The 25,113-nt window shown below is 31.2% G+C and overlaps 2 protein-coding genes across 3 annotated transcripts; one reads left to right on the forward strand and one right to left on the reverse strand.

Moving 5' to 3' along the window:
- Nucleotides 1-314: 314 nt before the first annotated feature.
- LOC125072706 (V-type proton ATPase subunit C) lies at nucleotides 315-19,160 on the reverse strand. Of its 2 annotated transcripts, XM_047683380.1 has the most exons (13): nucleotides 19,010-19,160; nucleotides 18,461-18,597; nucleotides 16,839-16,940; nucleotides 16,253-16,304; nucleotides 5,658-5,755; nucleotides 4,429-4,517; nucleotides 3,802-3,900; nucleotides 3,132-3,255; nucleotides 2,579-2,710; nucleotides 2,081-2,178; nucleotides 1,676-1,814; nucleotides 1,140-1,261; nucleotides 315-817 (listed from the first exon to the last, which is right to left on the reverse strand). In XM_047683380.1, the coding sequence occupies exons 2-12, from the start codon at nucleotides 18,587-18,589 to the stop codon at nucleotides 1,169-1,171; spliced, it is 1,155 nt and encodes a 384-aa protein (XP_047539336.1). In that variant the 5' UTR covers nucleotides 18,590-18,597; nucleotides 19,010-19,160; the 3' UTR covers nucleotides 315-817; nucleotides 1,140-1,168. The 2 variants fall into 2 exon arrangements, with proteins under 2 accessions (XP_047539336.1, XP_047539337.1); XM_047683381.1 differs by lacking the exons at nucleotides 16,253-16,304; nucleotides 16,839-16,940; nucleotides 18,461-18,597; nucleotides 19,010-19,160 and adding an exon at nucleotides 8,225-8,492.
- Nucleotides 19,161-19,650: 490 nt separating this feature from the next.
- LOC125072697 (probable 39S ribosomal protein L24, mitochondrial) lies at nucleotides 19,651-24,157 on the forward strand. The gene is made up of 6 exons (XM_047683367.1): nucleotides 19,651-19,811; nucleotides 19,885-20,060; nucleotides 20,190-20,307; nucleotides 21,326-21,466; nucleotides 22,699-22,830; nucleotides 23,988-24,157. Exons 1-6 carry the CDS (start codon nucleotides 19,716-19,718, stop codon nucleotides 24,084-24,086), a joined length of 762 nt encoding a protein of 253 aa, XP_047539323.1. The 5' UTR covers nucleotides 19,651-19,715; the 3' UTR covers nucleotides 24,087-24,157.
- Nucleotides 24,158-25,113: the final 956 nt, after the last annotated feature.

The raw sequence follows: 25,113 nt of genomic DNA on the forward strand, positions 1-25,113 counted from the left end.
TGTCTCACTTGTCCATGATGATTCAGCGAGCTTTCCTGAAGATCCTTGGTTTGCGTTTAACTAAAAATAGTTTAGTGTAATTTTTTAGTATGATATTTAATCAAACTATCAGGTATGCAAATGTTTCCTCAAGGCATTACAATCAGAATAAAAAATATTATGTTGTATTAGTTGAGTGAGAGACTTGTGTCATTTTAGGAGAAAATTTAAAAAAACTTAAAAACCATGATAAGAAAAAAAAAACAAAATATCGATAGTTAATATTTAATTGAAACTAAATAAATAAAACATTTTGGTTGAATAAAACAAGCAGAAACAGTAACTTGAATAATATTTTATTATGTACTACACAAGTTATAATGAGGAATGTTCTTATTTACATAGCATTTTCATAAACTCCAATATAATTTATTGAACAATTTATTTTATACAGTGTCGCAAAAAGATAAGGCTACTCTATAACAACGCAACTTTAATACTGAAAATAAAATTGTTGCGTTTACGAAAATATTTTCTCATCCGTCACACGGAATACGCGGCAAAGCTCTTATTTTTTTTCTTCTATAATGGCATCATAAATAGTTATATTTATTTTTAATTAAATATATAAATAGTACAGCATCAACATGCATTTAATATAATAACACACAAAAATCATTATTTAACTGTACAGAGAAAAATAAAAGTGTAGAAATATTTATCGTCTTGATTTATATAGAACCAAAGAGGTTTTGTTAAAATTTTAAAGAATAATTGTAACTATTGCTTGCTAGCACTTATTCGGACAAACATACAGCAGCTCGCCTGGTAACATTACCTGAAAAAAATAATATGGTTAGTAATTTCTACCACTATCTCTATATACAAATAAATCGCTGCTTTCAGCTACTGTCAGCTCCTTATGCTTGCTTGTATTTTACTAAATGAGTTGTGGATAATTAACCGTAACTTAGTGCGCAAAATCTCAGTACTAGCAGCGCGTCTAGTAAGTATACATATAAGTCAATGGATTATCAAAAGTTAATAAGGTAAAATAATACAATTGCCTATTATTATGTAAACAAAATTAAAACAGATTTAAATAAATCAGGAATGATTTTTAGTAGATAATATTACAAGTGTTATAATATAAAAGTTACCTATAAATAATTGTAATGCTGACGGTATTTTAGGCTTTCTCCACCATGTCGATGTTGATCTTGTAGAACACGTACGGGAAGTATTCGGACTGACCGAACCCGAGACCCGCTAACTCAGCCGTCTGTTACAGAAGATAAACATATAATTTAAATCTTAACCCCGTACATATAAAACTCATTTTCATTTAACATAATATTGAAACAATCTATTAAACAATTACTTTGTAAGCTTTATACAAAAATTGGCATCAACTCAAAATGATGTTACATACATACGATAATATAATCTATATTATTTTGTAAGCAAATTGTAGTCTTAAAAAATTTATTCAAGTAGATGAGCATTTTGAAATATTGTGCTTGGGAGCAAATATGAATGTATACATTTTGTTGAATGGGTACATGTGTATATGTGTGCGTGTCTAAGTGTATTTGTGTTTGAGTGCGGATGCGAGTGTGTATGAGTGCGTGTCAGCGTGTATTCGTGTGTAAGCGCGGGTGCGTGCGTGCGTGCGTGTGGGCGTGTGTGTACGCACGTCCTGCGCGTTCTGTCCGTGCGTCTGCGCGGAGTGGTCGAGGTGCGCGTAGAGCTGCTGCAGCACGTCGCGCAGCTTCTTCATGCTCTTGCGCGCGGGGACCATCACCACGGCCTGGAAGTTCACTGGCAGGCCGTATCTGGAAACAGAGCAGTACAGTACAGTACAGTACAGTACGGCATTTGATTACCTTTTCATATCATGGATTTTTTTATTTCAAAATTGCGATTTCATGAACTTTAGCTGATATTTATTTTACAGTCTTGTTCTTTGTTAATTTAATTTAACACTCAAGCAACTAAACGATGTATGAAAAATCGTAAATCGAATGGATGTAATATATTTCAACAAATTATTAAGAAAATAATTATACCACTTGAATAGTATAATATAAACCGGGCTCACCTTAGAACTGATTCGACGAATACTCTTAAAGCCTTAACGTGTATCCAGGCGCAGAAACATTCAGAGAAGTTCACTTTTAACCATCGCACCAAGGGACCCTGGAATTTGATAAAATACAATAAAATTAAAAAGGATGTAAAGTATAGTTTAAAATGTCCCACAGATGGGCTAAGCCTTTGCTCTATTTTGGGAAATGGTTTGGAGCTTGCTCCACGCTGCTCCAAGGAGGTGTAGTAGATGCACGTGACAGATTTTTTTTATCTGTCCCCTTCAGATGTTACCTTTCACCTCCAAGCACAAATTGGATCGCTAACGAACGATATTTAAAATTATTATTTATTTAAAATTAAGGGGTGCTCGTATATAAGTAGATTTTTTTTGTCAGAATGTTTAATTTTAAAACGGTTTATTGAACTTTGCAAGTCCTCAGTGGAGCAGCGGTCAGAGGCAAGGAGTGGGCAGTAAGAGGCCGTTAGGGTGCGGCGTGTGTGCACTCACGAACTGCTTCTTCTTGTCGGTGACGAGCTTGGTGATCTCGTTCTTGCCGGCGGCGAGGTCGGCCTCGTTGTAGGAGAACTCGCGCACGATGAACTTGCGCTCCCGCGCGTGCAGCTTGAACTCGTCCACCACCTGCGGGCACAGCGATACACTCCCGTGCTGCACAATTGTCCTCGCGAAAGAGATATTTTTATTTACAGCATAGCATGTTCAGTTCCTCCTGTTCAGTAGCGGGTTCACATTGCCGACCTTCGACAATGTTTTAAGAATTTATTTGGAATTGCGCAAAAATTTTGGGTTACTTGAAATTGGGTTATTTGGGCCCAGAGCAGAGTCATTCGATTGAGTTTCAGGTTACTTACATTAGTAGCATTTGGTGGTTTTTTTCGTTGGCAAAATAGATAATTTTGTCCGTAAAAATTAGTCATAATACCGTCGTCGATATATCAAATTTGCCGCTCCTCAAATTTGTCGCCCTAGGTTACTCAGTATATACCAAGTAAATGGCCTGATCTCGAAAGTCACTAAAAATTGTTGACAAGTCTAACGTTACCTTCTTGAAGAGAGTTACGCTGAAGAGACCGTAGTCATTATCCTGATGGATGAGCTGAGTGGAACGAGGCACGATCATGTTCGTGATCTTCTCGTAATTTGCGTTCCAATCGTTGAACATAGACCTGTAAGGAATGATCTAGATATAAAAATGTCTTTACAAACTCTATCGATTATTCTATATTTAGTTTTATAAGGTTTTGGATGTATACAGAATGTGTTCAACTGATAATATTAAATTGGATGTGTGTTATCTTGTTTAATTGGACATATCATAACGTAATGCACGTTTGAAAAACCATTTTCATTAATCGATTAAGTGACGATACAAATACTCATAACGGAAATATTAATTTAAAGCTAATCTACTTTTTAAACAGGACAGTATTAAACCTCATAGCTGATCATACCATACCAATAAAAAACATTCATTTTCAAACTAAATAATTCTAAATACACGTGAACCGTAAAAAAAAAAATTTTTTTTTTGTTAATGCATTGTTATTATTAAAGTTTACCAAAAGTACACTATCATTGAAAAAAAAAGATTGTTTTTTGGCAATGATTTAGAGTAGAATAAAATATTAAGAATTTATTATGTGTATGATTCCTTACGTCATAAATACTCTTATATTATGTGCTGTTTGTTTACATGTATTTTTAAAACTTACTTTGGTACAATGACGAGCAGCGTCGTTAGGTATTCGCTGTCCAAAATAAAATGCTCCTTCTTGACCAAATCGGCCAAGTTACGAGTCAAGAGACTTCCGCTGAAACAAAAAAAGCATTCAATTTCAAACAACATTTCGTTTAAATTTTAAATATTACGGCTTACATTTTAATTAAACCATTTAATAGCTAAATTATGATGAATGTACAGATTTCTGCGTGTGAGGCTGGACACGAGTGTGTGCGCAAACACAAGTATCAAAAATAAAATCGTTTTTATTAATTTATAATATACAATACATTAGCGGCCAGTAAATATTCCACTGCTGAGCTAAGACTTCCTATCCCTTTAAGGAGAAGTTTGGAGTATATTCCACCACGCTTCTCCAATAATGCGGGTTGGTGGAATACACATGTGGCAGAATTTCGTTGAATTGAGACACATGCAGGTTTCCTCGCGATGTTTTCCTTCGCCGCCGAGCACGAGATGAATTATAAACACAAATTAAGCTAATGAAATTCAGTGGTCCCGAAATCATCGGTTAAGATGCACGCGTTCTAACCAGTGGGCCACCTCGGCTCAAATGTTCAATAAATGCAAATTAACGTAGTTTAGTGATAATACTCACGTCTGTTTCTTCTCTAAGTTCTGTAGGTTACCCTTGAGAGCATTGTATGCCGATGATTTCACCTTCAAGTCCGCGTCGATCTGACCCACCTGCGAGTTAAATGATGCCGTTAGGTAGGTGTTATTGCTAATATCAAACAACTATGTGTGATGGCTCAGTTGATAGAACTGTAAATATTTTTTAGTCATCCGCTTTAAATTTATAAGGATATGTCTCTGCTACATCTAGCTTATTTAGCATTTCAATTAAATGTCTAGTCTTTTAATAAGTGGCGCATTTAAATCAGCGACCTCATAAGCACAAACACTCAAGTTAACACAAAATAGTTTCTAATGAAACCAAAACAATATAATTATATAATTGTATTTATTTTCAGGAGAGTCAAAAGCAAATTATTATGAGTAGAATTTTAAACAGCGCTAATGTCTATAGGCAACGGTGACTTTGCATCAGGTAGCCTATTTGTCGGTCCGCCAATCGAATCCAAATTTACAAAAAAATCGATTCTATGAAAGGAAGCTGTATTGACTGATTGTCATTCAAGTAGCTTGAACGGCGTTGTTTAATAAAACGGATAGGAAAGACTAATTAATATAGTTGCCTGCGATACATGCGGACAATTTTGTTGACTACCCTTTATAAACTCTGACATAGAATAAAATTACACTTAATCTACATAATATGTAGGTAACCAATATTGTACTATAAAACAATTTAATACTAGTATTTTTGTGTTTTAGGTTTGGCACCAGCGGACAAACTAATTCTGTGACACATACGTTATAAAATTAATTTAATTTTGGATACTAGAATAACAGTAGCGTTCTTCTGTTGTTTTAATGCATTAGCGTTATGCTCTATTTATACTAATAAAATATTATAGAAATGAAAGTTCACTTTGCTTTTATAAATTTAATAAATGCAATCGTTTAAATCTATAATCTACTTCAATCGACGAAGGAATTAAGATAAACAAACCTTTCATTTACGTATGTAAATTTGTTCACAGATCCGCTATATTGTGCATTACTTGACTAATATATCTCTATTTATAATACAACACAATTCAACTTAACTATTTATATATGAATGTTATAGATAATTCAAGTTCTCGACCTGTGATATCTCTTCTATTAGATGTAAAATTTTTTGCCTTTGTCTTCTTATCGTTGTGTGGATTGTAAGTATGTATAGGATAAGCGATATATTTTTTTTTATAGTTACTGTACCTGTTTACTGATGATGTCGGCGATGTTGCGGAGGCTCTGCTTTATGGGATACTTTGCCATGTCCCATTGGAATCGAGTCAAATAGGTGGGCAGGTCGCCTGTGGAGTTATACCAAAATGTTATTAATATTTTTTTATTACATAATTATCATTGTGCAGACCGACATTTCGTTTTTTTGTTTGTATCGATATTTTGTACTATGTTGGTCTCCACGTGTAGGTGACACGTGTTTGTAGTCTTGTCACAGAATAAAAATATTTTCTTAACATTTTTATTTAGTTTATTTGTGACAAGGAAAACAAGGTAAAAATCATAGTCATTTTATTGCAAATCATAGACAGTTAAATAAAATACATATTATCTTTTAAAATAAAAAGATATTTTTAAGTCTATGAAATGTCATAAAAAATATGTTGTGAAAATATTTTGTATACTGAACGCAAAAAACATTTTCTCCAACTTTTTTAATTTCTCCATAAATTTTTTTGTTTTTTTTTTTTGCTGTAAGTATAAGTGCTGAAACAAAAAATGACGAAAATAAAAAAAGCCAACAAATATTCGTACATTTAAATATAACCTAAACTAATCCTATGCGCACACGCATGCAAGTTACACATCAGACATTATATTACGACATTTTCAACTATCATTACACTACTGGTACACCATCCGTCAAAACTGATTATGACATTATATAATCTGTGATCCGGAATTGCGTTTTTAAGTTTAAAGTAACTTTTGAGGCCAATTTGTCCAATTTGTAAAAAAAGTTCATTTTCCATTTCAACATGGGTACACAAATAAATAAATATCTGCAACACGCGTATTCTTTTGATATTAATTAATCTCCATAAACAAAATCGATTCTCGAAACTTTTATATAGATCAAACGGTATTACACGTTTGTAATGACTCAGCCTTAGGTTCCGATCGCACTATCAATAAAAATTACACGTATATTCGTGAATGTTTACTAAGATTTATAAATTTGACAGATGATGTTTAAATTATATAAGCATGCATATAATACATTAATATACCATTCACATATACATATAAAATTTTATAAGTAAATTAAATCAATAGTCTAACGTACGCTAAGCTCATAACGACATACATCAATATTAATTTATTAATAATAATTATATATAAAACATTTTAAAAATATCTCAACATTTGGGGCGATAAATGGAGAAATAAAATTTATAAGAAAAAATTCTACAATTTTATTTTTTAATCAAACATTTTTATTTCATTTACTGACAGAACTGGTATAATAGCACATTGGTATTATTGATAGCAATGTGAAAATATAATATTGTTTTTCAAAAATGTGAGTTAGATTTGTGTAAATATGATAAATGCTAACGCTCATGAGAGAACGAAATGTAATAAATAAATCATCGGAAACAAACACGCGTACTTATCGAGGTCAATGGGTAGTACGGCAAAGTGGTATAAGACATATTTTAGTTTCAATCGTGTTATAAAAAAAAACAAACGCAACAAAGTATACAGTACAAACATTGCAACTGAAAATTAAAACGGAAACAGCCAAAATAAATGTATTATAGTTGACAACGTAAGATTTAGAACACATACTGAACAAGTAAATTATCTCAGAAGGTATTCATTTTATTACCTTCATATTTATACAAGAGTTTATAAATACAAAAAAAAAACATCGTGAATACTGTGAGTTAATAAAATCAAAAAGTGATATAATATAACAATCACTTTTCAATCAGAATATAATATAAATTAATTTCTTAGTATAGTACTAGTATTACCTATGTTACTTTATTGGTGGAACAAGTTCCTAGTGATTTGCTTGTCAGTTCTTCTCGATTGAATGGATATTTCAAACTGTTAGATATATTTCGAGATGGTTACTATATATTTTGAGATACTAAAACGTATTCACGACAAGTGACTGTCTCCCTAATATTGAGTCACGATTGTATTTATTTTTATTTTTGTATTTATAAACGATATTTCAACTTGATAGCCGTCAAAAGCAACATTCACAAAGTGATATGTGTCAGAACATTTGTTTATAAGATCACCTAAGTATTTGCGTCACAGCGTCACCCTAAACTTTAGACATTAACCTTGCGATCATTTAATCTATAATACAAATTATGAACACCCGAAAAATACAAATGTATGAGAAAATAAAATTCAGGATGGCGCTTTCGATATAATAAAACGTCCAGCGCCACCTGTAGGAATGTAAAAAATTTAGCAAAACGTTTGTCTAATAAAATTATTAAACACGCAACCACTGCCTTCACGATTCTTGTATTACAAAAAGTATCTTTCGATCTATTAAGTGTACTAAACAGGTAGCGCTAGCGCTAATTATCAGAACCTTTTTACAACTAGCCAGAATACGACCTACCGATTTTCTAATAAGCATTTTGAACAGTATTTGAGACTCAAATTATTTATGTATCAATTGTATTGAAGCGTTAGTGTTAACTTCAAGCTCGATTAAAGCAAAGCCTCAAATCCCGGTCAAATAGGACAAGGGATTACGGGTTAGGGGAGGACTTTCGATCCTGAACCTTGCGTCAGGATGTGATGCGGGCGGTCTTCTTCCTCGTCATCATCCCATCGCGGCGAGCTGCGCCCACTGGAAGGTTGCGAGGGGTGAGACGCCTCGCAATCGGAGTGTTCTCGATGTTCGCAAGGCCAACAGCCGTGGTGTTCCGAGTAAGCAGAGTCGCAGACCGGAGACGTCGGCGTGGGGGGAGGCTCGCCCCCGCCGGGGTCCGCGTAAGAGTCGATGCCTGGATTCGGCAGAGTTGGTGTTGGCATACAGGCTGATCGAGCAGCCTCCTTTATTTTTGACTTAGTGATATTAAAAATCTGGCCGACTTTGTATTGATCGTGCCGTTTCGAACTTCGATTTTGCGAGTTCTCTACCAACTCTGCAAAATATTACGTTCGTATTTAAACTTACACGTCACGAAATCCCGTTTTAATAGCGGCCATAAAGTTATTTCAAACGCTCATCCTTGCGCGTAAGTATCGTATTTAGAATCGTAATTCACGAAATGATCCATCAAAATGTTAAATATTTACGCTTCCCTATAGTTAACGCCTCTCGCTTTTATTAACTTAGGATTAAACAAAAAAATATACAGGATATTAGTAAAGGAAAGGAGCGAAGAAATATAAAATAAAAGAAAATAAAAATAAACTAAATCTTAATTACAAAAAAATATAAAAATAAGAAGCGAAAAGCATGGACAATATGTAAGCTTCATATGACTAAGCTACGAATGTATGTGAGGCAGTGATTGCGATGATCTATTGTAAGAAAATAAACGATCTTAATTTATTCAATACTTGCAAAAGTTTATTTAATATTCAATAAACAATTGCAACTTATAATTACTTAAGACCTGTTACTATATTTAAAAAAAAAAACAACAACAACAAACCATTCGTTTTGTTTACGGATAGTATAGAATTGTCTAATTGACATTTACATTTTTATGTTTAAATTCTAGTATATTTTATATATTTTTACATTAATCCTAATATCAGTTATTCGTAGCCTTTTGATTCCTAAGTAGGTTATGAATTACGTCTTGTAGACAATTCTATTAAATATATTATTTTCATATAGTAACCGGACTTAAGTTTCCAAAATTAAAACAACATGGAAACCAAGACAATTGTTGCCACGGTCAATGTTTCAACATTGTTGTACACGCTGATTATGAAATTCCAGAAACCTGTACATAGCTTACAAAACTATTTATAACGGTAAACATATGGGTGTTTTGTTCGACGAGCTTAAATTAATATTGACGCATATCGTGTGTGATCTCTATAACATAGTAACATATAACTAACACATTAAACATTTCTTTACAACAACGTTCATACATTCGGTAACTAAATTACGCAATTCAATGTCAGATAAAAGATTACTTTGATCTGTTATCTTTTGCTGGAAATAATCTGTAACACAAGTTTTTTTTACATATCCAAATGATGTCTCTACGCTGTCCTTGATGTAAATTTTATAAAATTAATATGAATATAAAAAGAAAATTACCTTATTTCAAAAGCTGATTTGTGTATTTTACGACATTACCCCATTATAACTGCTAGAGAGTTAAATTATTATTTAGTATAAAATGAGATAAATTACGCGTATATACTAAAATAAAAAGCTTAAGCAATATAATAATTATTTTAAATATAATTTTAATAAAACATGTCTGGCTGTATAGCATGTTTTATAATATAAAATAAATAATAGATATTAATCGGAACTTATCTTCAAAGCTCTATTACGTAAAAGCTATTACATAATACACTCCAATACATACAATACAAATAATTACTCACTTCCGCAAACTTTTTTCCATTTTTCAGACACTGAAATGCCATTCCAAAAACTAACATTCACAAATTCTAAGTGTATTATCATATCATCTAAAATAAACGTGATAAGAACAGCCCGTGATATGCATAAAAAAAGCTATGAAAAATAAAAAATATAAAATATATATTACATATATGTAATATCTTTAGAAATATAATTATGTACAGTACAATTTCGGAAAACTACTTAGAATCAATTTATTAAAATGCTCCGCATACAAAGTGCTATTTTTATTTTTTTTTTTTTATTTTATTTTGTTTGGTACAGTAACAGATAACAGATTAAAACATTTAGATACATGAGATAGTACTTAACATATTTAACAATAAATCTGCTTTCCAATTACAACTGTACACAGCACTTCAGTGTGTAAGAGATGTAATCACAACTAGACGCAATCAACAAAAGGGAAAAAAATTAAAAAAAATAAATAAAAATGACTTAAATTACTACAAAAGGATAAAAAAAAAAAAAAAAAATAAGATCTAACAACTTAATTCCAATTTATACAAAGACAATTTAAAAGAATTAAAGCTGCCTTTAAACAAATCACAATGACATTCCAAATTATTGTATTGCTTACACATTCTGTGAATAGGATTATTCTGTGATGCTTTATTGGTTGTAGGTGGTATGCTAAATAGCTGAGGTCGACGTACTGATCTGTTGGGAATTTTAAAAGATAGGTTTTCCAATATTGGACAGTCCAGACCACCATTAGCTACCTTGTGTAGGATACACAAGTCTGTTATAATTCGACGGTCCTTAAGACTTTTTAAATTATATTTTTGAAGTCTTTCTTCATAAGTGGGTAATTTACGTCGAAGACCCTGTTTGCCACTTAGTATTCTGAGAAATCGCCGCTGGATAGACTCAATGCGATCTATATGGGTATGGTATATTGGTGACCATATTGTAGAGCAATATTCCAAAATGCTTCGAACTAAAGATGTGTACAGAATAATCCAAGACTTCGAGTTTCTAAAGGGCTGAGCGGTGCGAATAATAAAGCCTAATAATCTATTTGCTTTACTTGTGATGTAGTCATAATGGTTTTTGAAAGATAAAGTAGAATCAAATAATATACCCAAGTCACGAATTGTATTTACTTTAGAGACTGCAATATTTTTAATTGTATAATTGTATGTAATAAAATTTTTGTTCTTTGTAAAAGAAATTGCGAAGCATTTTTCATTATTTAATTTCATTAAATTATCGTTACACCAACTCTGAATAATGTCGAGGTCCTGTTGAAGCATTACACAGTCAGAATAATTTAATATACGACGAAAGATTTTTATATCATCAGCATAAGCTAGGCATTCGCTCTTTATTAATGGAAAAAGATCATTGATAAAAATTAAAAATAATAAGGGCCCAAGATTTGAACCTTGAGGAACACCTGAAGTGGCTAAGATAGGAGTAGACTCATATCCATGTAAAGCAACCAATTGAGAACGATTGGACAGATAGGAGCAAAGCCAACGATAGAGACTACCATGTATACCCATATGGCTGGCCTTTTGCAATAAAATATTATGATCGACTCGATCAAAAGCTTTAGAAAAATCTATATATATTGAGTCAACCTGTTGTCTCTTGTTAAATGATTCGAATAGATAATTTGAATATACTAGCAAGTTTGTATTTGTTGAGCGACCAGATATAAAACCGTGTTGATTAATATTAAGGTTTTGTTTAACATGGTTGTAAATATAATCATAGATCATACTTTCGAATATTTTTGCAAAACAGTTAAGAATACTTATAGGGCGATAGTTTTTAACGTCATTCTTATCACCTGTCTTCAATATGGGAGTAATTTTAGCAACTTTCCATAAAGAAGGAAATACTCCATATAATAAAGACTTATTATAAATGATCGATAAAGGCTTGACTAAAGCTGTGGAACATTTATTTATAAAGACAGGTGGAATTCCATCAAGACCTGCTCCTTTAGTAATATCCACAGATTTAAGTCTAGATAGTATCGAATCTTCGCAAAATTGAATTTTGCTGATTGATGCATTATGTACAATAAAATTTGGCGTATAATTGTTTGGTTTTACTTTATCATAGACGCTCGAGAAGTAATAGGCGAAAAGATTAACTATATCACCTCCGGTGTCCGCAGTTCGATTATTAAAATACATATGATTTGGAATGTTATTAGTGACGCGTTTATTCTTTGTGTATCGCCAAAAAGCTTTTATATTTGAAACTAGATCGCACTCAACAGTACATATATATGTTTTGAAACATATATCTATTTGAAGCTTAGCGCGCTTCCTTAAGAGAGCAAATGTGTCGTAATCACGAGGATTATTGTATATTTTAAATCTTAAATGGTATTTTTCTTTATTCTTAATCAACCTGATTAGGTCTTTAGAGAACCATTGAGGATAGTTTTTCTTTCTCTGCTTAGATTTAGGTGTGTATTTTTCAATAATGGTATATAAGGTATTATAAAATAATTGGACGAATCCTTCACAGTCAAGAACCGTAGAGTGATATTCCCAATCGAATTGTTTTAGTTCTTTTATACAATTTTCATAATCACATTTATAAAAACAAAATTTACCTAAGGGAATTTTATCAATCAGCATTGAAGTTTTATCGCAGAAAAAATTGAGTTCTAGAGCAGGATGGTGAGAATCCAGTCTACTAAGTGGCATAGATTTTGAAAGCTTGAAATTATCACGATGGTCTGTCAGAACAAGATCAAGAATTTTACCATTAAGATTTGTTATCATATTAAGTTGTCGTAGCGCAGTCATGTGTAGAAGATCATAGAAAATTTTTGATTTGTCACAAGTAAAATTTTGAGGACAGCCTGAAGCCTCGTTCCAGATAAGGTCTGGAAAATTAAAGTCTCCTAATATGCATGTAATGCAATTAGGGGACATACTCATAATGTGTTTACATTTATTTATAAATTCATTAAAAACATTGAAAGGTATATAATTTGGAATATAAACAGTACATAAATTTAGAATATAACGGTTATTTATTTTAATTTGTACCCATAGATCTTCTAGTAGGTCAGAATTCCAATCATTCCTAATATTTAAAATTAGCTTTCTAGAGACAGCCATTAGCACACCACCTCCATGACATTTATTAAAACGTTTAAGAAAACGATTATCACGATCCCTGCGAATTACCTGATACCTGTCATCAAAAAATTCGGTTGATAAAATGGAATTATCAAGCCAGGTTTCACTAAAGCTAAGTATATTATAATTTTGACATAAAATAGCATTATGTATATCAACAGATTTACTTTTCATGCCTCGAATATTTTGGTAATAAATACTAAAAGCCATTTTGAAACAAAAAATGATAAAAAAAAAAAAAAAAAACACTTCAACATAATAAATAGAAAAAAAAAAAAAACCATAATCAGTGAAGTGAATCAAGGCTGGTCTTATTCTTAATATGGATGAAAGGAGAATTAATATCTTTTCTAACGTAAATGCGACTATTTCGTACCCATGTAAACCTATATGAGAGTTCTTTGGCTTTCTTCCGTGTAGCAGCATGCAAAAATTTGTTGGCAGGGGAAAGATGTTCCGATACATACACAGGTTTCTTATCTCCGGACATTCCTAATAACGATGTATTAAGCTTGTTGTCAGGATTGGACTTATTATAACGATAAACTGCTGAGTAAAATTCATCGCGACGCCTGACATTTTTAAATTTAACGATAATAGAGCGTGGTTGCTTATTTTCTTTATTTAGCTTAGCCACTCTAGTGCAGTTTATGATATCGTCATCAGTCAATTTATGGCCGATGACATTAGCACACTGGTGTATTATGTTTGGAATGTTTTCCTTGTGATGTTCCGGTATGCCATTAAACTCCAAGTTGTCTTGGCGAAGGTGCTGTTCGATGGTATTAATACGATCAGATAGGTCAGACACGGTCATATGGAGTTGATTATTTTCATTTTGAAGAAGCTTATTATTATTGGTGAGCTCCTGAATTTTTAATTTCATATCATCATGCTCCTCACTGAGAAAAGCCACAGACTTGCATAATTCGTGAACATCGTTTGATAGGTCGGATAACTCAGTTTTTAGTACCTTAGATAGCATACTAGGTAATTCGATTTTAATTGCTGTGAGAACTCTTTCGCAGATCGTTGAGATTAGGTTCTCATCACCACTAATTTTAGGAGGAGTTAAATTCATAGTAGGTTCGCTATACACTTCGTACTGTGGGGAATGTGTGGAATCCTTTGTACTAACTAGAGCCGATTTTCGAGTTTCGGCATCATATAAGATACTTGTTTTTATAGTTCGAGCTGGAATATTGGTATTATCAAGTTTCGGCTGTTTGTTTATACATACTTGACATTTCCAAATATGTTTTACATCTTTGGCCAAAGGATTATTAAATCTTTTTTCCGAGTAATTAGCACACAGTAAGTCATATATCTGGTGACATTGAGAGCATTTGAGATATTTGTTGTTTTCAATTTTCTTCAAGCAACCAGCACACTTTAGTCTTTCAGTTGACATATCTAATTATTAATTGAAATTGCTTGTGTAGTGATGCTAAATAATTTCAAAATAGATGTGGAGAGAAAAAAAAAAATGTAAAAAAAAAAAAAAAAAAAAAGAAAAAAAAAATCTATTTGACTCTAGGCTTGATCCTGCGACTTCTGATTGCATGCAGCGCCGCGGACTGCACCTAAACCGCAAGGCCACTGTCGCTTGTAATACTTTGTTGAATTTTGCAGTCGCAATCAGTTGAGCTTCAGTCGCTTAATGAGGTTGATGACCGCTCGTCCTCCAGTGTAATTACAGAGGCCAAAGTTCACTCACAATCCACAAGTTAATTCACAATAACGAATATTTTTCAAATGTTTATTTGCTTCTATTTTAATAACTGTCCACAAAGTACAATAACTATTTACACAAATGTTTTGCACTTATAACACTGAACAAAATGATATAATTTTTTACTCAATGTGATAACTTTTAAACACTAATTGAGAATTTTAACAACGGAGCAAAATAAGTACGTCTAGTTGCATTGCGATGCGTGCGTTATTAAATTGCATTATGATATTTAATTATAATAAATACAAAATTACCTTTCGTGATATATCTAATATTTAAATGAATGGATGTATAATGTGTGCAGACGTAACATAAACGATCATCGAACTTAAAGATGAAAATTACATTCCACACGATATTGAAAGTAATACCAGGTTCCAAATAGTTCCAAATAAACGAACACTGTCCACTAAACATTCTTAGCTTAAACTTTTAATAAATCAACGAATCTTTATTTTTTTTTCTTAATAGAGTTATTGATACTAAAAACCTTTTTTTTTTTTAATTTAAGTCACTCCAGTCAAAACATACATTTTTTTCCTTTTTTGGGATTCGCTGATTTTTTTTACAATTATTTGATTACATATTACATAATTAGTGCTGATAATAAATTACGTGATCAGGTCAAATTGTAAAATGTTATGTGTTAATGTGTGATGCTTGACATTAAATTAAAAGTATGTATGTATATACAAACTTAAAAGATTGTATTTGATAGAGTGCAATTTGTGTAATTGCAAATAAATGTACAGATATATAAAATATATAAAACGGGAATTAATAAAAATTAATTTCGATAAATTCATAAATATGTTTCAAAATAATTCATAAATTAAAATAAAACATGCAAAGTATATAAAAAAAAACTTATAAAATAAAAAATAAAATAATAAGAAAAAAAATTAAAATAAAATAAAAACGACCACCGAAATCCAGCGTCATGCTAATATTTTTCGCACTACTCTGTGCTTTTAAGAATTATTCCTCTACCTTAAATCCATCATATCTCTATATTAATTTAGTTTTCATGCTGGCAACATCATTTCGTGTAATAAACCACTGCTTTATTTTTTTTTTCTAATCAAAATTCCCCAAACATGCTTCTGATTATATTCTGTATATAATTTGAAATAATCTCATGCATCTTAAAATTCTCAAAAAAGTTTAACACTAAACTCTATTATATATTTTATTTAACTATTTCATCAAACATGACGTAAAATGGCACTAAACAAAATATTTGAGAGCACGTGAATGAAAAAAAATAAAAATTCAAAAGATGAATATGTTTAGTGCCACAAGTTTATAATCTCAAACAAAAAATATAAATCTGACTTACTGTTGTTTGCCATAAGATTTTCGTGCAGTTTGTCGCGTTGGTCTTCGAGTACCTAGTAAAAAAAAGGATACTTTCAAATAAGGTGAAATATTTCATTGAAAATTTATTTGTTTAAAGACTTCCTGGACAAGAATTAATATTAAAAAAGAACTATTTCTAATCACTTGTTTATAAGTGTGTAAAATTTACGACTACCTGTTTATTACGATCGTAAATTCTAAAGCCGTCGAAAATTTAACCATAAATTAGTTAACTAATTACTTCAACTAAAATTTATGCTTAAAAATTTATAATGATGAAAATAAATTCAGAGGATTCAACCACAAGTGTTTTTGTGCAGTCTTAAAACATTTATTCTAAAGATAAAATGCAATATTATACAAATTACGTTTAAAATGATTCATAATAATACCCTAGCAAGGACAGACTAGTGTGCCTGCACAAGTAAACAGGAGTCTCGAGCATGCACACAAAATACTACAATCATTTATTTAAAGCCATTATATCCGCCACATTACAATAATTTTTAAATTGCAGTTAAAGTGAATTAAAATTTATACTGTTAAGTAAATCCTCAAAAACGTACCTCGCCAAGGTACTGAGCGACTTTCCTAGTAACACCCTCGACGAAAGTGTCGAGCTTGCCAAGATCATCTGACAATCCAACCAACTGATCCAGTGTACCGACCTGAAGGAGAAAAATAATGATTAATAGACCAAAAGTAAGTCAAAAACGAAATTTTGTCAATGTCTACATGATGCATTACAAAGATCAGCTTTGTCTATATACGTGCAGTCTGAAGTACATTGATAGAGATTTGTATATAGTCTTACAAAAATATATATTTTTTTGTTTGTTTAATGAAGTATATGATACAATAATTTCTCACATTTAAAAAAAAAATTAGTAGTGCGTTTATTGTCTACAATGTTCAAATAAATTCTGAAAATGGAATTGGTTGACTGGTTGATTATTACATAATAAGACAAAAAAAAAAACCTTACGGTAAATAAATTTAAAATCAACATATTTAACATATAGATGTTAAAATCAATTTACAGCATACTCACTCGCATCATTGATCTATGAAGAAGTGTAAATTTATATTTAGATATTACTGGATTAATGCAAAAAATATTTGAGTACTTTAGGGAATAACAATAAAGTACATTTTTCTTGGAACACTGAATACATTAATTTATTTTGTCAATATGACTGACTGTAATAATTAAATTAGTATAATCTAAGTGTTAATAATAAGTCTTAGAATTCCAAGCATATTGAGAATTTGAAGCAAAGATTTTGAGTTCAAATGGGAAAGCATTTGTAAGTGTTCATGTATGAATCTAAATTTGTGTGTGCTCAGAGATTAATAAAAACATAACTAAACTTATATGTTGCTATAAAATTCTGTCACATCATCTATCAAATTACAGTGGTTCTCCACTTTAAAAATTTTAACAAAAACAAATTTACTTTAAAAAGAGTGGAGGCACTGAGAAATAGGGCATTTATGAATTATAATTATTTTATTTTAGCCAACCTTTTGTAGTGTAGATTAATGATGTTGCACTACAAGGGGTTGGCACATATATATGTAATTTTCTTGAATTCTACGACTGCCAAATGGATATTTGATGCCAAAAGATAGTTTCTTGCTCTCTAAACGAGAGGAACTTTTGATATAGAGCTATTTTCTATTCTACATGCATAATTTTAATTCTTATGTAAAATAGTACACTGAAGGTAAGGTAGTGAGGCGAAGACATGAACGATAATTTAATATAACCAACTTTAAGCATTTTAAGCGATTAATTTAAGTACTTTTATAACATGTGATGTGGTTGACCAATTGTAGGTGTACTTTTTTGACCTAAGTACACAGAAAATGTCACTATTGAAAGACTTAAAGATTGTTTAGATTGAATTATTAAATAAGTAGGTTATGAAAAAAATTACACTAAGTACTTATGACTAAGATATACTTCATTTTTTACATGAAAATTGTCTAATGTTCCAGAAATAATAATTTTATTGTTAGGTCATTGATTTGAAATAAATGGTATTTTTCAAAAGAATAATAATTATATTTATTAGATCAGATAGATTATTTGAACAGAATAATAATCCAATTAAATAAATCCCTGATCTTACCTGATACCTATTTTGTTTTTTTTTTACTCAATAAGTTTAATTAAAATACTTACCTTTAGGTCAGGTATGGGAAATTTATAGTTGACACTAAGGTTGCCTGATTTGGTGGCATTATTCAAGGTGTCCCAGGTCTGCTGGCAGGTCTTGTCGCCAGGGGCACTTATCAGCCAATATTCACTCATCTTGTTCACTAAAACATCATAATTTTATGATTAATAACCACTGATATAGAACATTTGTTAAAATTACTAATAATCGAAGTTTCTACCACGGCCTTTACATATCTATTAACACAATAAAAGTATGTCTTGTCCGAAAAATCGATTTTGCCAGTCCTTCATCCATGGATGCAAGACGCTGTGTGATATTTTTAACGCTAATTTCCCACTATAAGTACGATGCAGTGAATCAATATCGAGTCCAGGCCAACAGCGCCCGCTCGGCCGGCAGACATCCAGGCGCCCGATCGTCTCACCCATAATACACCCCTTATTCACCTTAATGCACCCTTACCAACAATTTTGACAATTTACAATCGCGCGCAAAAGCGTCTTTCACATTAAAGGGGCTTGTAGATAGCCATAATAAGTCATAATGCTTACCCGGTATTTAAAATTTAATGCTGTTTAACAATAAATATTCGAAACAGCTATTTTTTGGTGAAATCACAAGACGAAACGGGACTAGCCCTACAACACCGCCATGAAAATTCACGTGATGGTTGATGGTGTGCTGCCATCTACAACAAATAATATTGAACACGGACAGCTGATTTACGTCAATTGTCTATGGCGTTTTGAAATGGTAACTTTTATACGAACATAGTATTAAATTATTTGATATTATGTATTCAGTTTATTAAAACTGAATCAAAGTTTGGAACCCTCATGATACTTCTATATTATTATTATTTTTTACGAAAATGATTATGAATATTTGAAAATTTTAATGTAAGCTAATCATTAAATTTCAGATGTGATAAATGAAATTAATTGATTTTCTCTTATGTCAATATTTTTATGGAGGCCAGTTGCAATGCCTCTGATGAAAATTATTTTACATAAATTATTGTAAATGATGTTTTCCAATATCTAAAAATGTAGTAAATAATTATTAATTATTATACAAACATTTTCTTACAATATTTTAAGTAAAATAAAATAAAATATTTGGTTTTATTGTTATATGCCTCATGTCATCTGTGATTTCCTTCTTGTTCATTAGGTTGTCAACTTGATCATATGTCATTTTTTATATAAATAATAATTTTGAAGTTTCATACGAAGTTGAATTCAATAATAAATAAAAATGCGATTATACAACTTTTTATGCAAAAAAGTAGGCGATTTAACTGTCAAATACTCCAATTTACCTGAATCGTATATTAAACGTAGTTATGAGCAGGTAGGTACAGTTATTATACATTTTCAACGTAATTATAAAACATAACCTACAATTTATATCTTTTCTTTTAAAGGTATATTGGAAGAATCCGAAGGGTTATCCTCAATATCCCGCTGCACAAGTAGCTCGTAAAAAGTTCCGTTTCACAACAAATAGACCATGGACTATGCAATTTGCCAGGCAAAACGAACGCACTAAACTAAATAAAAAAGTTTTCTTAGAACCTGTCGGAGAATGGAGTTTTTTCAAGTAAGGAATATCGACTAATATATAACATATTTAATGTTCTATAAATTTAAGTTTTTAACAACTTAAAGAACTATTATCATTAATGATAATGGCAGGTTTTAATAAACTTCAAAATATCTTCTGTTACAGAGGTGATCGAGTTGAAATAATGGTTGGTAAGGACAAGGGAAAGCAGGGTATTGTAAGTCAGGTTATACAAGAACGGAACTGGGTTATAGTGGAAGGGCTGAACACACATTTGAGAGTAGTAAGATAGTATTTTTTTTTTGGTAAAATCTCATTATTTTAGTAAGGTCACATGCTATAAACATTATTATATATAATTAATATTCCAAATTCAAATTATGACTAGACTAGCTGTGGCTTCACCCATGTATATTGAATAAAACACAAACCAGCCAGTCCCCAGTCTCCCCTCTTAGGGGTAGTAATTTTAGTATATCATAATCTAAGCGAAGCTATGTACACTATAAGAAAACTACCTGCCTAATTTAAAGTTTATATGTGTTTTAGTTTCTGTGATTTTCTTATTAATTAGAGAGTATGGATGTATTATTAAAATGTTTGCACCTGTAGTAAAAAAAAAATGCCTTGGAGCTCCAGCTAACTCAAAAATAATATTTTATTTCTGTATTCTCAATTAAAACATGTCAGTAATTTGGATCTCATTTAAATTATCTGCCATAATTTTTGTGTTCTGGTTATTAATTGAAATTGAGTTATACAAATGGATCTATTTCATTCCATAGTTCATAAATATCTAATATCGAGATTATCATTGTTATACATCACCATCAGTATTCAAGTAAAAGATTTAGACATAATATGTCATGATAGTCACCCTCAATTCAATCAAAAAATAAAGAATTTTATTTGTGCTCAATTCTAATTATATGGTTTATCTTATTGGTTTTATTATTTATTATATAATTATATAATAGTTTAAAAATGTATTATATTTCTTATTTTTAATTGCTATGCTTATGTTTAATTTATATTTTCAATAATTACATTGTGTAATATAATAAAAATAATTTTAATTTTTTAATTTTGGATGTGATTTTGTCTCTACTGTTGGTTGTCATAATAAAAATAAAATACCTATTTTTTATGTCTTGATGTATTTAAACATCTACTTTAGTGTCTGCAAAATGTGTCCAAGCCTAAAGATTATTTCTTCAAATAAATCTATACACAACTATGTCCAGTGAGTAGTGTAAATATCAAACAAATATATATAAATTGTTTAATTTTCTTCATTCTAGGTTGGCAAGGACAAGGATTTTCCAGGTATAACAATACAATCAGAAGCACCATTGCTGGTCACAACCGGTGTCAAGCTTGTGGATCCTGAGACCTTGAAGCCAACAGAGGTAGAATGGAGGTACACTGAAGAAGGGGATAAGGTAAATGTTTTCATAATCTTAGATGGCTCAGTGAAATAGAATTAACACTAGATTATTGACTGTATAAAAAATATAATAAAGTATACACATAAGTGTAAGTACAAAATTAGGTTCAACAATGGAATATTTAGCTCCATATTGAAAGTCAAGCTTCATCATCCCTTGCGCCCTTTCTTATAATTTATGCTTGCTACCTGACATTGTCTAGGTCAAATAAGAATTGTATTTACTTCCCGATCTTTACACCACATACCGGGTCCAATCTAAACCATCAAATACATATAAATAATTTAATAAAAATGACACATGTTTTAAATCATACAAAGATAAATGAATGATAAAATAGTACTGTCTTACCAGTTATTGTGAATACAATTTAAATTTCGAAATATGCCTTATTTAGATACTATGATATATGTGTTGTTAGTATTGGCCCTAGTACACTTCTTTTAACACTGTCTTGAATATTATGAATTAAATCCATTATTATTACAAACAGTTAATCAATAGGTCGCCTTTTATAAAATGTTGGCGCAAGGGAAAGTGAAATATCACAAACTAAATGTTAGAGCAAAAGCAGAACATCTTTAACTAAATTTAAAGAAAATTAAAAAAAAAAATGATTATTTTCAAATTCAATCTCTCATTTAGATTTTGGTCACGGCGACGAGTCTCATGAGACAAACTACTACGCAGGACATATTATACTGTAGTGTATCATTTTTCTCTCTCATGATCCTATGAGACGGCAAATCCTACATGATCGTTAAGAATTCAGGCGCATCCAACGTGCTTTGCGAGGCACGGGAATGTACACACTTCCAGACTTAAAAACCCAATAAATTTATCGGCCCGATCTGTAGTTTTACATCAAGCCTCTAGACCAACGTATGGTATAGTATTATGAAATATATGTATTAAAGAAAAATAAGTGCGCCTTACAATAGTTGCATATATTTTGTCCCATCTGACATCTTACCTTGGTAATAAGCAATATTAACATTATATGCTCTTGGAAAATGGTATCATACGACAGCCACCACTAACTCCGCCTGCGCTCATTGGCCAAATCAAACGCGAGCACTTCCCTGACTTCCTGTTTCACACTTCCGTCCCTTTTGATGAAATCACTACCACAGATTGAAAAGCGAGAGGAAACATGTTCACATCAGTGATATTGTGTACATTTATAAATATTAGATGTATTGATTTTTTTAATGTCATTTTCACAGGTGCGTGTTTCCTTAAGCAGTAGTCGCATAATACCGTTACCGAAGGCAGCCGAGGAAACTTTTGACTATAAGAGCAAGGAACTGTATGTGGAAAACCCTGCGAAAGATACGGTGGCTGCAGATGCTACAAAGGTATAGCCATATATGCTCTGAAAATATTCAATACTGTGTATTATAAGCGCCATAGACAATTTTTTTTTCATGGTTGGTAACACTGAGATTATCCTTTATTAACTAATCTTTCACATTGAATGGGTATGGTGTGGATTGATTTCATTTCACGTTTGTCATTTATCGAAATAATTAAAAACAAAACAATAATTAAATAAAAAACAAATTCACATATATTGTAAATATGTAAATATTTTACATTTTATAGGCTGATACTTTGAAAATTGATATAATTCATTTAATAAGATATATTTTATTTAATAAGATAGTACAGAAATTCGTCATGTTTTGTCAACAAATAGTCGTACCAATAATTATAATTATGAATTAATTTCAAATTAGAGATTTAAATAAATAATATTTGTGAAGTTAATTTATGTGTTCGTTCTCGATTAACGAATGGGCTGCTTCGTTTTGGAACGGAGACATAGGCGTTCCACCCAATAGTGGTAGTATGATGTTACATCTAACCCAAAAAGTTACTACGTACTTAGGTTAGATGTAGCAACTTTTTTTGTATTTGTGGCAAGTATTAGGATTACTCAACACTACACTGGCTCACTATGATAACAATACTAACACAACAATACTTAGTATTGCTGTTTTGGAATATGCGACGAGTGGTTGGTACCTACCCAGACAAGCTTGCAGAAGGCCTTACCACCAAGTATATTTTAAGCCTTAGTGTAATCAATAAAAAAAACTACAGTCATAACTAACTAAAACTTTTTGGCTTTTGCCAAAGTTTAATGATTATTCTTTAGAAACGCTCCTTCGCTTGAGAATTGTACTTTTCGGTATGCTTTGGAAAAAACTTTTTTATCCTGCAATGAACGTTTTCATTTACAAATTATAGTTTTTATTATAGCTTAAGTAAAAAATATCATTACTACAAGTAGTTAAAAAGGGATATTTACCATGTTTCTATTTTTATTTGGTGGAGCTCGATATTTCGCCATTATCTACTAATGAAATAATAAAAATAATAATCATGTTAATTTAAAATCTTATAAATCTCATTACGTTTATATAGGACAAGCTTACTTCCACGTCTATGATACCAAACCGGGTAGGACCAATAAAGTTATCAAGTTTTTTCTTTATATTATTTTTTTCAGATTACTTTTGAGCCGAAATTATGCACCTTCGAAATGGATATAATGGAATCAATGGGCATAAAGGAAGATAGAGTGCCGGCCAAGTCGTATTGGTATTAGAGTCATAGACAATTATAGATAATTTATAGATGATATGTTAAGTGATGTGTTAAATAAAGATCTATCTTACTGATAAATGTGTTTTGTTTAAGAAGTAGTTAGTAACCATATTGTATTAAATATACACTACATACATAAATATAATTTAGTTGGACTCATAAAAACTAACTAAAGATACCTTTCTAAAAACTAAGACGTTACGATGCAAGGTAATAAGTATTTAATTGTGAACAAAATGTTTCAAAATGAATTAATAGATAATTTAAAACCACGAAACATAATACTGGTTTCTATTCTATTAAAAAATATTCTATTCAAGTAGGCTCTTATTTAATGTCATTTTTCATTCAAACTATCTCGAATAAAGGCTAATACCATCATGTACCATGACCGTGTTAAGAACGTGACAGCCGAAAAAAAAATGTTTGTATTGAGAAGAATGAGACTACCCACATCGTGGCAGACTTTGTACGGAGCGTATCGGCACTGGCAACACATTCTCGCCGACAATAGGGTATTTTCTGTAGTGAAAAATAATTTATGAAATTTGATAAAAATTTAAATATATGTAGAAATATGTATACTAATTACTAATTTGTGTTTATAATTCATCTCGTGCTCGGCGGTGAAGGAAAACATCGTGATGAAACCTGCATGTGTCTAATTTCAACGAAATTCTGCCACATGTGTATTCTAATGCACATGTGGCACATGTGTATTCTAATGGGTTGCATTGGAGCAGCGTGATGGAATATGCTTCAATCCATCAAAGGGAGAGGAGGCCAGCCCAGCAGTGGGAAATTTTCAAGCTATTAATGTAATAAAAAAGAAGAAATATACTTTATTATTTAAATTTTGAGCCATAAAAGCGCATTATTAATTTATTATATTGAAATTAAAAGTTACTAAAACCGTAATGTCCAGGTTTACGATGTTGGTAAATTATAGTGGTAGTGGTAGGCCATGTCGTGCTTTTTTTACGTTCTTGGTATGTTCATAGCACGGTTGTATGAGATAATGTGGAAAT

This window comes from Vanessa atalanta, chromosome 22, assembly GCF_905147765.1.
Source record: "Vanessa atalanta chromosome 22, ilVanAtal1.2, whole genome shotgun sequence".
Taxonomy (NCBI): Eukaryota; Metazoa; Arthropoda; class Insecta; order Lepidoptera; family Nymphalidae; genus Vanessa; species Vanessa atalanta.

Excerpts from the sequence above, each read along its gene's own strand:
- LOC125072706 (XM_047683380.1), bottom strand. The coding sequence starts at position 18,589 with ATGAGTGAATATTGGCTGATAAGTGCCCCTGGCGACAAGACCTGCCAG. Across the intron at positions 2,179-2,578 it reads CCGACAAGAAGAAGCAGTTC|GGTCCCTTGGTGCGATGGTT; the intron begins GTGAGTGCACAC and ends ATCAAATTCCAG. Across the intron at positions 1,262-1,675 it reads ACGGACAGAACGCGCAGGAC|ACGGCTGAGTTAGCGGGTCT; the intron begins GTGCGTACACAC and ends CTTCTGTAACAG.
- LOC125072697 (XM_047683367.1), top strand. The coding sequence starts at position 19,716 with ATGCGATTATACAACTTTTTATGCAAAAAAGTAGGCGATTTAACTGTC. Across the intron at positions 20,061-20,189 it reads GGAGAATGGAGTTTTTTCAA|AGGTGATCGAGTTGAAATAA; the intron begins GTAAGGAATATC and ends CTTCTGTTACAG. Across the intron at positions 20,308-21,325 it reads TGAACACACATTTGAGAGTA|GTTGGCAAGGACAAGGATTT; the intron begins GTAAGATAGTAT and ends TCTTCATTCTAG.